Source organism: Salvelinus sp. IW2-2015, linkage group LG17 (genome assembly GCF_002910315.2).
Source record: "Salvelinus sp. IW2-2015 linkage group LG17, ASM291031v2, whole genome shotgun sequence".
Lineage (NCBI taxonomy): Eukaryota > Metazoa > Chordata > Actinopteri > Salmoniformes > Salmonidae > Salvelinus > Salvelinus sp. IW2-2015.
The window spans coordinates 39,725,142-39,735,284 of record NC_036857.1 but is presented as its reverse complement, the minus strand read 5'-3'; the positions used below and the strand labels follow the sequence as shown (position 1 = coordinate 39,735,284).

At 39.8% G+C, this 10,143-nt stretch overlaps 1 protein-coding gene across 2 annotated transcripts in view; it reads left to right on the top strand.

Moving 5' to 3' along the window:
- Positions 1-344: 344 nt before the first annotated feature.
- The window catches only part of casp7 (caspase 7, apoptosis-related cysteine peptidase), a 24,080-nt gene continuing 14,281 nt past the window's right edge, over positions 345-10,143 (top strand). Inside the window, exons 1-2 of one of the 2 annotated variants that reach the window (XM_024006176.2) lie at positions 345-484; positions 4,794-4,903. In XM_024006176.2, coding sequence (XP_023861944.1) covers positions 4,794-4,903 — 110 coding nt within the window. In that variant the 5' untranslated portion in view covers positions 345-484. Of the gene's footprint in view, positions 485-899; positions 1,085-4,793; positions 4,904-10,143 lie in introns of those variants that run through there. The other variant, XM_024006175.2, reaches the window with a different exon arrangement.

Genomic DNA, 10,143 nt, shown 5'->3' with positions numbered 1-10,143 from the left:
TTACAATATGTTTTAGTATTTTCTTGTTAATACCTGCGTTCTGTTTTGTATGATGTAGTAAAGTAAGTTGTTGATCTGTATTGTGAATATATATATATTTTTTTATCATTCCCTCCTCCCTCGCAAGTGTACACTCCTCAGAAGTATTGACACGTCATCAGAAGTGTTCACTTAATTTGAGGGGATAGGGTGTGTCTTAAGTGTTTGGACGTAAGCCCTATTTTAGCGATTGGCAACGCAGACGCTCTTTGTTGCGCAATAATGTAATAACATGTATGTTTAAATTTATTTTGCAACGCTCGCGTTAGCATATTAAGTCACAGCTTGCGACAAGATTTGTAGTTCTGTATGATAGCCACATTAGCAGCTAATTAGTATTTCGTTTTGGGTCGGTAATTACAGCCGAATATATAATTTACCTTGTCTGAGAGCAATTTCCCTTGTCTGAGAGCAATTTACGCAGTTATCAAAACGTCACGCCAGGGTAAGCCAACACGAAACACTGGTTGGAGTAATAACATTGGCTCGAATGTAGGTTATAATGCCTTTATATTACCAGAAAATTAACAACTGAGGAAGAATGTTTCACTTCTCAAACCTCGGTCTGGTCTGTTTCGCAAGTCTCACATTGTTGCGCCCATGGTTTCAGAAATAGTTACATGCCGCGTTCAAAACAACTGTGAGAACTGGTAACTCCGAAATCTCTGACTACAGAAGTCGGGGGGAAAACAGTTCCGACTTAGAGAAATAGATTTGAACGGTCGTCCAACTCGGAATTGCAACTCGGGCCTCTTCATTTTTTTTTTAGGTGGTAAAAACTAGGGTCTCTTTCTAGAATTCCGACCTGAAGATCACGGACGTCATTATTTGACCTCGTATTTCCCCCAGTTGTTTTGAACGCGGCATCAGTATGTTCAGAAACTCTATGCCGCTACTTTCACTTTCTTCTGGTGAGCTGAAGGTGCATCATCTTGACGAACACGAATTAGTCTAGTTATGCTATATAGCGAACTAGCTATTATATTCTGCCCAGCTTTGACAGACACAAGGTATTTCCCTAGATGACAAACGGCTTAAAACAAAAGTAAGTCGTACTGTCCTGCTTATCATCTTGTTGTGGCACTAACGTTACTGCAGTGCTAGCTAGCCAGCTTCAAAACTTGACTTCTGTCGGGGGCTCTTTCCTGAAAATTAATTAACTCTGGCTGGACAAAATATAGAACAGATATTTCTAGCTTGACAAATTGTGGTTTTGGTATGGTGTGGGATTTGCAAACTTTGGACTTCAGCAAACTTTGGACTTCAATCATTCTTCCAGACCAAAGGCCGGCTGATGGCGATATTGAGTCGTGTCAGTTTACCGTACCAATGCATTGTATGCAGCCGGCAATACATTCGTATCCCTCGTTTCGTACCTAAAATATTCGACTGCATAGGCTTCGATTTCCTCAACTTCAAAACGTGGAAAATATGCGTACGTTCTTTGTGAAACCATTTCCCACCACTATGCTAGAGTGGCTAAATGCTAAACCCGGATGTTCTGTATCGCGTTCAGCCAAATCAGGTTGTAGCAGTCTGTTTTTTTCACCTAAGGTTAGGTAAAATGTAGTGCTGAGTGATTTACGTACGTGCTTTGAGGTCGGTTTGKTTATTGAAAAATAATCACGGATTTTGGTTTCACTTTTTCTTTCTTAAACATTCATTGCGTTATAAAGTTTTTTTAATGGAAATTCCAAAGCCCAAAATATTTAATTTACTAAACATTTAAAATATTCCATTGTCTCTGTCAGGTCCACATTGGGTAGACATCAATATAAAAATTGGAAATTACTATAAAATAGTACAATATTTCAGGTGTATATTACTTCGTTTTTATTTGGACTTTATTCTTTTTAATTCCTTAAGTCATCATGGCGTCTCTGCTCAGGCAGTAGCAGCCAGACACCTATGCCCCCCATACTGTACTCTATAGTCATCCTCTTTAACTAGGCTAGCCTGCCTAAGCTTGCTGCAGAGCTGTCTGATGAAATCATTTTACTAGTTCTTGAAGTAGATAAGGCATACTTTACGAACTGTCTGTCRCTTTCCCTCATCATTGTGTTGTGTACATTACTCTCATGTGGTCTATGCGGTCTGTGTGTAATTAAAATAGCAGGCATAAGTGTATCCATCTATGTTCGCGCCGGGAAAAACAGGCGCAATGGATTATGGTCATTGTAGTTAATTACCTCGTTTCTGCGGTGAACTAGGTTGAATATTTGCGAAAATGGTCCTTGATGTACTCAAACATACCTAGCTACAACCAGGTCTGCCCTGAGAACAGTCTTATTTTCCTCTAATGAGATGCTGCTAATGCAGCAGGCGTAAAAGAAACAGAACCCCTGGGCTGATAGTTTCAACCTGATTGGATAAACCCGATACATAACATTCGGGATTAGCGTTTAGCCACTAGTAGCATGGTGGTGGAAAATTGTTTCATAAGGAAAGTACGCATATTTCTGTATTTTTTTTTTTGCCTGCTCATTAAATAATTTGTTGTGAAACAAGAAATAAGACATAAAAACTGAACTATTCATCCCCCCAAAGCCAATACTTTGTAGAGCCACCTTTTGCAGCAATTACAGCTGCAAGTCTCTTGGGGTATGTCTCTATAAGCTTGGCACATCTAGCCACTGGGATTTTTGCCCATTCTTCAAGGAAAAACTGCTCCAGCTCCTTCAAGTTGGATGGGTTCTGCTGGTGTACAGCAATCTTTAAATCATACCACAGATTCTCAATTGGATTGAGGTCTGGGCTTTGACTAGACCATTCCAAGACATTTAAATGTTTCCCCTTAAACCACTCGAGTGTTGCTTTAGCAGTATGCTTAGGGCCATTGTCCTGCTGGAAGGTGAACCTCTATCCCAGTCTCAAATCTCTGGAAGACTGAAACAGGTTTCCCCCAAGAATTTCCCTGTATTTAGCGCCATCCATCATTCCTTCAGTTCTGACCAGTTTCCCAGTCCCTTCCGATGGAAAAACATCCCCACATCAAGATGCTGATTACTACACACCTTTTTATAGGGCTAGGATTATTGTTCCCACATGCACATATCTCCATGTTACAGCGCACCATATGTTTCTAAAACCGTATCGCAAGCGATGATTATTGACGTTTCTAAATGTTAACAGAGCGTCGGGATTGTAGTTCAATGTCCCACCGGTAAGCAGTGTTTATAGTTGAGAACCCTATTGATAAGGCGGAATGCCTTGTTAATGCCTTGTGTTCGCAATAGCAAATATAACATTAGCTAGCTAGCTATGGTAATCTATTCTGTAGCTTAAATATCCATATSATTAAATGTYTCAATACAAAAATAAGGTCCGCCAKAGCAAAACCTGATAAAAATGTATTTATATGAATGCTGTACAATCAGTGGCCTGTTTATTAGGTACACCACCCCATTCACAAAAATGGTTCGCMCCTACAGACAGTGAGTCARGCGGCTTGCTCTTTAAAGCAGACAGATGGGCATTGAGGCATTCATTCACTTTTCGATTGAACGTTAGGTCACTCGTTTTGCCCATTCTAAGTTACATTGAGCGTGYTATGATAGTATATCAAACGGCCGGCCTCCTGGGCTTTTAATGCACGACAGTGTCTAGGGTTTACCGWGAATGGTGRGACAAACAAGAAACWTCCAGTCAGRGGCAGTCCTGTGGGKAAAGACTGCTAGTTGATGAGAGYTCYAAGGAGAATGGCAAGAATCATGCAAGCTAACAGGCGGGCCACAAACAGACAAATAATGTRGCAGTACAACAGTGGTGTGCAYAACGGCATATCYGAATGCACAACTCGTRGGCKCTTTACACAGATGGGCTWTTGCAGCAGACMACTACACCGGGTTCCACTCCTATCAGCTAAAAACAGAAAGAAGTGGCTCCAGTGGGCACGAGATCACCAACACTGGATAATTGAGGAGTGGGGAAAAAATTGCCTGGACCGACGAATCCCGGTTCCTTTTGCATCGTGCTGATGGCAGAATCAGGATTTGGCATTCTGGAGCAAAGGGGGGTCCGACCCGGTACMACCTAATAAACTGGTTTTATGTACAGAAATTGTTTACTCAGTGGGAAATTAATATCCAACTAGTCAGTGACAACGGCGTGGAGTTTGTGACTGCAACTGTAAGATTATTATAGACTCTTATGTCCTGGGATTTCCTATGATCTTCTATGTAGAAGAACCCCTTAACTTCTAAAGACGCTTGTGTAGCTTGTGAGCATCATAGAGTAAAACACGTTTACACGTGCGTGTTTGAGAGTCTCAACTATTCATAGATGGCTTTAATAGTTTGTAGCTCAAACCATTGACTCTACAGACGTTTTTGTGAAAAAAGATCCGGCCTGAGCCCCTTCGGGATCCGCCCTTGTCTCACAAACACTGCTCTAGCTTAGCCCCTGTTAAATCACACAGACTAATGGTCTGTATCTTAAACACACAATGTCGAAAAGGGGRAGGAAGTTGTAAATCACGCTGGTGCAACGGTGGGACTCATCGGATTAAACCTATCTTGGATGTCAAAGACTGTCCGTCCTTGTATCTAGAGCACTTGCTAGGAATTTAGCAGAGATTACATTTCCCTGACCCCATCCCTCAGCTGTATTCCAAGTGGCGGGGATTCTGTTTTTTTAGAATCCTGGAATGTAGCTTTAATGAATAGGCCCAGCTGGAGCCATGTAAGAAATATAATMTATATTATATCATGTCTGTTTATATAAATTGGCTGATGTTTTGTGTGTGTGTGACATAGATGGCGGCAGAAGAACCTGATGTTACTCAGCTAGAGGGAGAAGTCGTGGAGCTTGAAGATGCAACAGATGCCAAACCTGACCGAAAGGGAAGATTCCTCCTCTTTGGACTGTGAGTACCTTGTCCAAAAGACATGAAAGAGGTGCATGTTTCAACAGTCTTACCCTGGCGGAGCTATACAGTACATGCAAGGACTGACTATAATCATATTTTGAAGCTATACATAAACAATGGATTTAAGCTATACAATCTTACATTTTGGGTTTTAAGGTAGGACAGTTGTACTTAACTCATAAGGCATTTATAATCTTAAGATATTATGCCTGTCTAAGCCTGTAAAATGAACTATAAAAACATGAATGAAATTCAATTAACAGACTTTTCGGACCGATATTTAACGGTCGACCAACAGCCAGAATCAGGAACAGCCTATTAAAAAAGTAGAAACATAACATTTAAGAGTGTTAATGTTCAGACTATTGAAAGTCTGTTGGTGGAAATGAAAAAAATATATATAATTAGTGTTTCAATACATTAGTGAAGTTTTTACTCTTATGTGATTCCCCCTCTTCAAATAATGTTCACCACAYGGGGGCGCTACAAACCGTATCTACTGCTTTCAGTGCAGGTTATGCGCAATTWAACAGACCTGTGTTCAAATACTTGCATATTTAAGTATTTGTATTGTAAATACTTATTTTCTGTGTATTTTAGTATTTTCAAATAATGTGGCCGAATCAACTACAGTACTTCTAGGCCTAGTTGAAGTACTTTGAGACATACAATTAGAACCCACACATGCATACAAAATCATGTAAGTGCATGACTGTCTGAAAGGGATGCTGCAGAGTTTTAAAAATACTTTTAAGACAGTTGTTTTGAAAGTAGCGCTAGAGCCAAAAAGGGTCCTCGAAACACGTGACGTTGTACACAARTTTTCACGTCATTGTTCTCGAGCCATGCAGAGTGTGCAATAAGAGAGTAAAAACATTTTGTCTTTTCAAATCGGTAGACTAAATGACAATCATTTACAAAATGACGCAAGAGATTTTGTTTGCTGGCCAGGGCCTAATTGCCTTCCACGAGTGAATGTGAATATGTAAATGTCTACAATGGAAAAGTTATACTTTTATGTTTGCATCAAATACCCTACTCCTTGGAAGTTGTGTATTGATTATACAGAGCCTTCAGAAAGTATCGTTCACTTACCAAATCCACTTCAATCAGTYTGGATGAAGGGGAGGACACAGGTTAAAGAAGGATTTATAAGCCTTGAGACAATTGAGACATGGATTGTGTGTGTGCCGTTAAAAGGGTGAATGGACAAGACAAAAGATTCGTGCCTTTGAACGGGGTACGGTAATAGGTGCCTGGGGCGGCAGGTAGCTTAGTGGTTAGAGTGTTTCGTTTACTGGATCGAATCCCCGAGTTGACAAGGTACAAATCTGTCGTTCTGCCCCTGAACAAGGTAGTTAACCCACTGTTCCCTGGTAGGCTGTCATTTTATATAAGAATTTGTTTTGAACTGACTTGCCTAGTTAATTAAAGGTGATTCTTTTTTTTAAGGTGCTAGGCGCACCAGTTTGTGTCGAGAACTGGAACGCTGCAGGGTTTTTCACACTCAAGTTTCCTGTGTGTATCAAGAATGGTCCACCACCCGAAGGACATCCAGCCAATTTGACACAACTGGGAAGCATTGGAGTCAATGTGGGCCAGCATCACTGTGGAAAGCTTTCAACACCTTGTAGAGTCCATGCCCTGACTAATTGAGGCTACTCTGAGGGCAAAGGGGGGGTGCAACTCAATATTAGGAAAGACTCGACATTGACACGTCGAGTCCAAAATGGAAGGTTCAATCACTTTAAGTACAGCATGCTCATAAACATTTTTAAAAAATGAGATTGAGAAGTGTCAGTTCCTCCAGCAGTATAAAGGTTACACCCTTGAGGCCATTTCCTAGATCCAGATTAAGTCCACTTCATGCTCAATGGAGATTTTACATTTTACAATATTTTTCAGTTTCACATAACTCAAATACATTAGGTCAGTAACTTTTATGATAAACCTCAACAAGTCATCTCACAGCTACACTAACACAACATTCCATCTTGCACTCGTATAATCTACCTGGGGTATTGAAATCTGGGCCTAGGTTTGTAGCACATGCACAGATTGTTATTTGGAGATTTAGAAAATGGGAAAAGAAACAATGGAGGGCGAAGTGAAAATGACCCTAAACTTTGGCATAATTTAAYATAAAAAAAATGGATGTACCAATCCCAGATTGCCCCTTTTTAAAGCCTTAAAATTTTYATGGTGTTTTATTTGCATAAGATGCTATGTTGAAGGAATTTTAAAGATTCAGTTAGGCCACATTTTATACGACAGTCCATCATTACTTTAAGACATGAAGGTCAGTCAATCTGGAAAATTTCAAGACATTTTTGAAAGTTTCTTCAAGTGCAGTCGCAAAAACCATGAAGCGCTATGATGATACTGGGTCTCATGAGGACCGCCACAGGAATGGAAGACCCGGAGTTACCTCTGCTGCAGAGGATAAGTTCATTAGAGTTAACTGCACATCAGATTGCAGCCCAAAAAATGCTTCACAGTAGGGCTGGGTGTTATGGCCAAAATCTCATATCCCGATATAGTTCATTTCATATAAAGATACATATTGATATAGCACATTTCTGTAAATTCAATTAATAAATAGTTTATATAAAATGACCACATGTAAAGGCCTCTTTTACATTTTGAAATACTCAACAAATAAAATGTACTTACTCATATTTGATTATTTCTCATTTAATAGAACCTTTGGTGCAAAATTTTCAATTAAGCATTTAACAAAATATTAATGTATAAAATCTAAAAATGTAAATAGAAAACACTTAAACTATAGTTGCAAAACAGACAAGACCCCAAAAATATATATATATATTTTAGGCCWAAATTTTGTTTGCAAGTTATTTTGGCATTAATACGTGTCACATTTCAATTTGCATTTGGTACCTTGGGTCGAGTGTTCGCACCAACTCACGAAACCCCCGTTTCTCGGCTGTGTCAATTKTTACCAGGATTAAATGTCAGGAATTGTGAAAAACTGKGTTTAAATGTATTTGGCTAAGGTGTATGTAAACTTCCGACTTAAACTAGGTCCCGTGTGGCTCAGTTGGTAGAGCATGGCGCTTGCAACGCCAGGGTTGTGGGTTCATTTCCCACGGGGGGGACCAGGATGAATATGTATGAACTTTCCAATTTGTAAGTCGCTCTGGATAAGAGCGTCTGCTAAATGACTTAAATGTAAATGTAAAATGTAACTATAGGTTTGTTCCCCAGTTGCATCTGTGACCTTTGGAGTTTTAACCATGCATGGAACTAATCCACTGTACCACAGGACTGGAGCTAAAGTGTGTCCTCTTACTTTTTACTTTCACCAGTCCTTTTCAGATCATGTCAAGTTTAGATGTTTCGACTTCCGTACAAATGTACAGTACCAGTCAAAAGTTTGGACACACCTACTCATTCAAGGGTTTTTCTTTATTTTTACTATTTTCTACATTGTAGAATAATAGTGAAGATATCAAAACTATGAAATAACACACATGGAATCATGTAGTAACCAAAAAAGTATTAAACAAATCAAATTATATTGTATATTTGAGGTTGTTCAAAGTAGCCACCCTTTGCCTTGATGACAGCTTGGCATTCTCTCAACCAGCTTCATGAGGTAGTCACCTGGAATACATTTCAATTAACAGGTGTGCCTTGTTAAAAGTTAATTTGTGGAATTTCTTTCCTTCTTAATGCGTTTGAGCCAGTCAGTTGTTTTGTGACAAGGTAGGGGTTGTATACAGAAGATAGTGCTATTTGGTAAAAGACCAAGTCCATATTATGGCAAGAACAGCTCAAATAAGCAAAGAGAAACGACAGTCCATCATTACTTTAAGACATAAAGGTCAGTCAATAAGGAACATTTAAAGAACTTTAAAAGTTTCTTCAAGTGCAGTTTGCAAAATTACAAGTACAAGCCCAAATAAATGCAGCCCAAATAAATGCTTCACAGAGTTCAAGTAACAGACACGTCTTAACATCAACTGTTCAGAAGAGACTGTGAATCAGGCCTTCGTGGTTGAATTGCTACAAAGAAACCACTACTAAAGGACACCAATAAGAAGAAGAGACTTGCGAGGAATGGAAACCGGTGGTGGAAATATGTCATTTGGTCTGATTGGTTCCAACCGTTGTGTCTTTGTGAGACGCAGAGTAGATGAACGGATGATCTCCACATGTGTGGTTCCCACCGTGAAGCATGGAGGAGGAGGTGTGATGGTGTGGGGGTGCTTTGCTGGTGACACTGTCTGTGATTTATTTAAACTTCAAGCCACACTGAACCAGCATGGCTACCACAGCATTCTGCAGCGATACGCCATCTCATATGGTTTGGGCTTAGTGGGATGATCATCACTATCACGACCCAACACACCTCCAGGCTGCTTAATGGCTATTTGACCAGGAAGGAGAGTGATGGAGTGCTGCATCAGATGACATAGCCTCCACAATCACCTGACCTCAACCCAATTGATGAGTTGGACCGCAGAGTGAAGGAAAAGCAGCCAAAACAAGTGCTCAGCATATGTGGGAACTCCTTCAAGACTGTTGGAAAAGCATTCCAGGTGATGCTGGTTGAGAGAATGCCAAGAGTGTGCAAAGCTGTCATCAAGGCAAAGGATGGCTACTTTGAAGAATATAAATATATTTTGATTTAACACTTTTTTTGTAACTTTTTTTGGTTATTCTACAATGTAGACACCTGAAACCCCACCTTTTAAGGAATACCTAGGATAGATAAAGTAATCCTTCTAACCCCCCCCCCCTCCCCCTTAAAAGAGTTATATGCACTATTGTAAAGTGGTTGTTCCACTGGATATCATAAGGTGAATGCACCAATTTGTAAGTCGCTCTGGATAAGAGCGTCTGCTAAATCACTTAAATGTAAAATGTAGAAAATAGTAAAAAATCAAGAAAATCCCTTTAATGAGTAGGTGTGTCCAAAGTTTTGACTGGTACTGTATATTAACATGAAATTATTGCTTGCCAGATTGTGGTGACGTGTCAATAGATATATGCAAAATTCTATAAGAATAGCCGTGAGACTTGAAATTCTTAGCCTTTGTGTACAGATCAACTCCATCCTGGTGGTGCAGTGTGCTAAGTACAGGGCTGGGAAGTAGAAAATCGTTCAAATCTCATTGATGACCTTCCTCAAGATAGCTATAACTAAGTTTGGGCAATAGCCTACTAAATATTATGACGTAAGTAAACTCCGCAAAAAGAAACGTCCCTTT